Source organism: Gavialis gangeticus, unplaced genomic scaffold (assembly GCF_001723915.1).
Source record: "Gavialis gangeticus isolate Ggan-Ray unplaced genomic scaffold, GavGan_comp1, whole genome shotgun sequence".
NCBI classification, from domain to species: domain Eukaryota; kingdom Metazoa; phylum Chordata; order Crocodylia; family Gavialidae; genus Gavialis; species Gavialis gangeticus.
Genome location: NW_017729032.1, coordinates 209,368,907 through 209,373,492, shown reverse-complemented (window position 1 = coordinate 209,373,492; position 4,586 = coordinate 209,368,907). Strand labels below are relative to the sequence as shown.

At 41.1% G+C, this 4,586-nt stretch overlaps 1 protein-coding gene across 1 annotated transcript in view; it reads left to right on the top strand.

Annotated features, from left to right (window-relative positions):
• Positions 1-4,586, top strand: part of LOC109302322 (interferon-induced GTP-binding protein Mx1-like) — a gene marked incomplete at its 5' end in the record, with an annotated part of 41,757 nt that overhangs the window by 15,856 nt on the left and 21,315 nt on the right. Inside the window, 2 exon segments of the mRNA XM_019523882.1 lie at positions 1,077-1,199; positions 2,645-2,786. Of these exon segments, the coding sequence (XP_019379427.1) occupies positions 1,077-1,199; positions 2,645-2,786 (265 nt within the window).

Below are 4,586 nucleotides of genomic sequence, written 5' to 3'. Positions count from 1 at the left end.
GGGGACAGTTGTATTGAGGAGGCCATCTGGAGGCTCTGGAGATGGTGCCATAGCGAGGGTTGGGGATTTTATCGTCATGCAACACTGTTCCAGGATAGAAGCTTGTTGGGAAGAGATGGTATCCACCTCATGCCAAGGGGGAAGAAACCAGGTTGGACAGCTCCTCTGGGGCACAGAAAAGAGTGGGGGAAGGAGGGGCAGATTATGACCCAGCCTACAGCTAGTCTAGGGCTGTGCAAAATAGCAGTGTTCCACTTTTACTTCCATTTCTGCATTTCAACAGAACAGTGTTTTGTTTTGAGTTTTGTTTCATTTCGAAAGCACTGTTCCATTTTGTCTAGTTGAAACTATGAAACAGTTTCTCTGTTTCGAGGCTGTTTTGATATTTTGCCCATAGGGGAAGCACCAAACAGCCTATAACTTTGTCATTTCTTACCTGATTCTGATTAAACTTGCAGGGATGTTAGCCCCTTCTGAGGGCATGAAGCCTGTCAAGTTTCACGGAGATAGGTGTAGGGGTTTCTAGGAAACTGTACCTCAAGCTACTGCTAAGCAGGAGCCGGGGAGCAGGAGCAGCGTCCTGTGATCCGGCAGGCAGATCAAGGGCCCGCACCCCCAGGAAGAGTCTGGTAGAGCCCCTGCAGCCCTCCCGGGGGTGCAGCCAGGCTCCCAATCTGCCTGCCAGATGACAGGAAGCTGCTTCTGCCACCTGGGACCCAGAGCTGAGGAACTGAGCCTGGCTGGGGAAAGTGCCTCCTGCCGCAGGGCTCAGTTCCCAGCAGTTTGCAGTGCTGGGGAACTCAGCCCGGCTGGGGGAAGTGCTTCCTGCCACCAGGCTCTGTTCCCAGTACTGGAAAACTCAGCCTGGCTGGGGGAGGCACCAAGCAGGAGTGTAAACACAGCACTGACTGATACTTCTGTGTTTGCTAAGACAAGTGATAAGAGCTAGAGAAGACTGTTGAACGTGTAAGAGCAGGAAGGGATATGTATATGTCCATGGCCGCTCAGAAATGTTTTAGTTCTTTCAAAGAATGGGGTTGTTCTGTCCATTCAAGAATTTTTCTTTTCCTCACTAGAAATCTTTGCCTGCATTAGAAAAGCGAGTAAGTGAAGAACTTCAAAAAGCAACTGAAAAGTTACAGAAAAATTATGGGAGCATACCTGAGGATGAAGGCGAAAAGATGCTGTTACTCATAAAAGTAAGTATAGGAATCACTGCTGCAAACCTGGAGTTAACATATGAAGGCATTTAGCTCATGGTGTCCAGTTTGGACAAAGCTCTTCTACCTAGTTTTGTCTCTTTACTATGGATCTTCCTATCCTTGAGTGGATAATGAACTGCTGAAAAAGCCAACATTTCACCCTATATACACTAAGGCAGGATGGGGGAATCTGAAATGAATACCTTCAAAGATTTTAATGAACATATTCATAAGCATGTCTGAGTGTCTACAAATAGAACTGTATCCGTGGGCGTATCTACACATGCATTAATGTGCCATTGCTACTGTGCATTATGTTTAGTACCTCTAATATGAAGTACTACATAAATACACAGTAGCCAATGCTAATGTGCAGTAGCAACGGCGCAGTCTTTCTGTGATGTTTATTGTACAGTAGACTAATTCTACTATGCATCAGAGCATTAGCATGATTTCTGCCATCACACACTAATGCACAGTAGAATTAGTCTACTGGGCATTAAGCATCTTGTGTAGATGTGCCCTGTCAAAGTCAACAATAAAATTAATGAAAGCAAGATAAAGTAGAGCAGGTTGTCACTTCTTGAGGCATTAGCCAAGCCAATCCTCTCTGAAGTCATCTGCCCCCTACTGGTATCACTGGAAGATTGCTATTATGTCATTAGTGACCTCTATGAAATGAATTAGTGGTCTTAGCTATTTTCAGTAGACAAATGTCTATATTAAGGAAAATGCAAACCTTACATATCATATTTATTGTTAGCACTCTTGTAAAAAGAAACTAAAGATTAAATGAACTTTGACAGTGGGCTCTGCACTCCCTTGCTTATCTAGAGCAAGACGGAGGCATTTGGGCAAAGTGAAGAGGAAAAGCTGTCGGACCGCAGAAACATTTTCAAAAAATTCCAAATTCCCCCCAATGTATGATTTCTAGTCCTGAAACTATTTTTTTTAACTTACTGACTAGTTTCAACCAGAAAAATAAATATTATGGGGAATTAGATTTTCACAGAAATGCCATATGAAGAGGACGACTTTCAGCCAATAGGCAGAAGGCAGGGCAGTGTGGCACCTTAAGGACTGATTCTTCAAGCCAATGGTCAATATAAATAATGTGTAGTGTGTTTTCATCCTTCTCTCCTGTTGGGTATGCTTCATTTTGTATAAAGAACTTGAGTATTCATTGAGTCAGAGGCAAGGATTTAGGTAAGTATGTACAGTATATGCAATAGTGTTTCTAGTGAGGGAAGCTGCAGTGGATTTGCAGAAACAAGAGAGATCCAAAGCAGAAAAGAAATATAACTGAAATTTCCAGAGAAAAAACACTTTAACTGCAAATGACTGAAGTCCTGCTGAACATGCGTATAAATTAGTTCTGGTGATATGTTAAAACTGTCCAAGATTCTTTTTTAATTTCATAATTTATTTTAATCTCGTTATAGAAAATAAAATGTTTTAATACAGACATCACAAATCTAATTCATGGAGAAGAAGACTTATATGAAACTGAAATCAGAATGTTTTCAAAAATCCGCAAAGAGTTTCAAGAATGGGGGAGAATACTGGATACCATGTCAGGCAGGGGTAAGTACAGAGGAACGGCAGCTGAAGCTGCTCAGAAATGTTCAGTTGCTTTGATTTGAACTGAAATTGTATGAAATTTAATAGACTATGTTAAGCTGTTAAACAAATTATGCTTAGATGCCTGGAGAAAGATCCCAGAGAGTGGAGATGGTGCACTGTGTTGAAAGTAATAGATTTCCCCCTAGCTCCACTGAAGTCAATGGAGCAAAGAATATGTATAGGAGTGCAGAACCTGCACCAAGATGCTTCCTTTTTTTCCTTAGCCTATGGTTCAAAGTTTGGGGTAGTCATTTGTGAGTTCCAAATGAACTGCAGGCATCAAAAGAATAAACCCTTTTTACAAATAAACCAAGGTGCTAATTGCTTACTGAATTTGAACCTGAAACTATGAAAATGACCTGCACAAATACGCCATTAGTAGGGACTCAAAGCATTTCTCTCTATTTCAGAGTACCTACTTTGTTTTCTGTTGGTAAATATGTAGTGCTCCTTTCTATCTAGCAGCTCCTCTTCACACAACACTTTTTGTTTCTTGATGCATTTCTCCATTCATACGACTAAAATTAATTCTAAATTAGTAGTTGTGAAATAAAGGTGCATGCCACTAAGAGAGAAATTCATTTAGCTATACACATATTAATTGACTAATCTTTCCATCATGAACCCATAACCCATTAATCTGAAAGTATTACAGGAGTTAAAAAAAGGTAGGAAAGTATGGAACAGAAGGAAATAGCAGATAGGGAGAGGGGACATCTAAAAATGGCAGGAGCACACAGCAAATGAAAAACTGTAGTTTCTTTGTAATGTTATTTAGTCCCCTTCCCAATTAGTGAAAGTTACATGTATATGTATATGGGAACTGCACTTGTATTCCAAGTAAAATGGAGACAATTATGCCTGCTATTGCCTTGATATTGTGATTTGAGGTCCACATATAAAAAAATATTGTGTATGAGGCAGGTATCTGTGCTTACAAAACTTAAGTGACTGCAAAGTTCATTTAATGATCCTAATTTCAGTAGATCATGAAAGAGCTAGAGAAAATAATAAAAATAACAGATAAACTGAGCTTCATATGGTAAAATATGTTAGAAGATGTTCATGTGTTGGCTGACCAATTTAACAAAACCCTGCATACCTTGCTCCTAAACCTCAAACTGCCATCCGAATGACATTAAACTAAGCTTTTATTTTACATCTGCACTGTATGTGTATAAACTCATACATTTGTCTTAGAGGTTGTGAAGAAGGGTCCCGTAAGAACTGATGCTTTGTTATCTCCCTGCTCTAGTTGGTCATGATTATACTATAATTCCATAATCCACCCATACTCCATCAATTCCCTAAGAAGAATTTTTATTCAAATCAGGGGTGCTCCATCCAGATTTGGTGGTAGGGGAGTCATGGCACCATTCCCCTGCTGCCATAATTCCAGACTCAAAGGGAAACCTGTGCGCTGGAGAGCAGAGTTTCATAGCCACATTGTTAGGGGCTGGAAGGGACCTTACAGTTATTGGGTCCCACCCCGCTGCACTTGGGCAGGAAAGACTGCTGGGATCAGATGACCCCAGCAAGATGGGCATCAAGACGCTGTTTGAAGATCACTAGGGTGGATGACTGTACCACCTCTGAGTGGAGCCTGTTCCAAACCCTCAATACACAACTTGTAAAGAAGATTTTCCTTATGTCTAGCCTGAAGCTATCTTCAATCAATTTGTACCCGTTATTTCTTGTCCTCCCCTGGGGGGGGCCTTGGTGAATAGATGCTATCCCAGACCTTGATGTACACCCCTGATT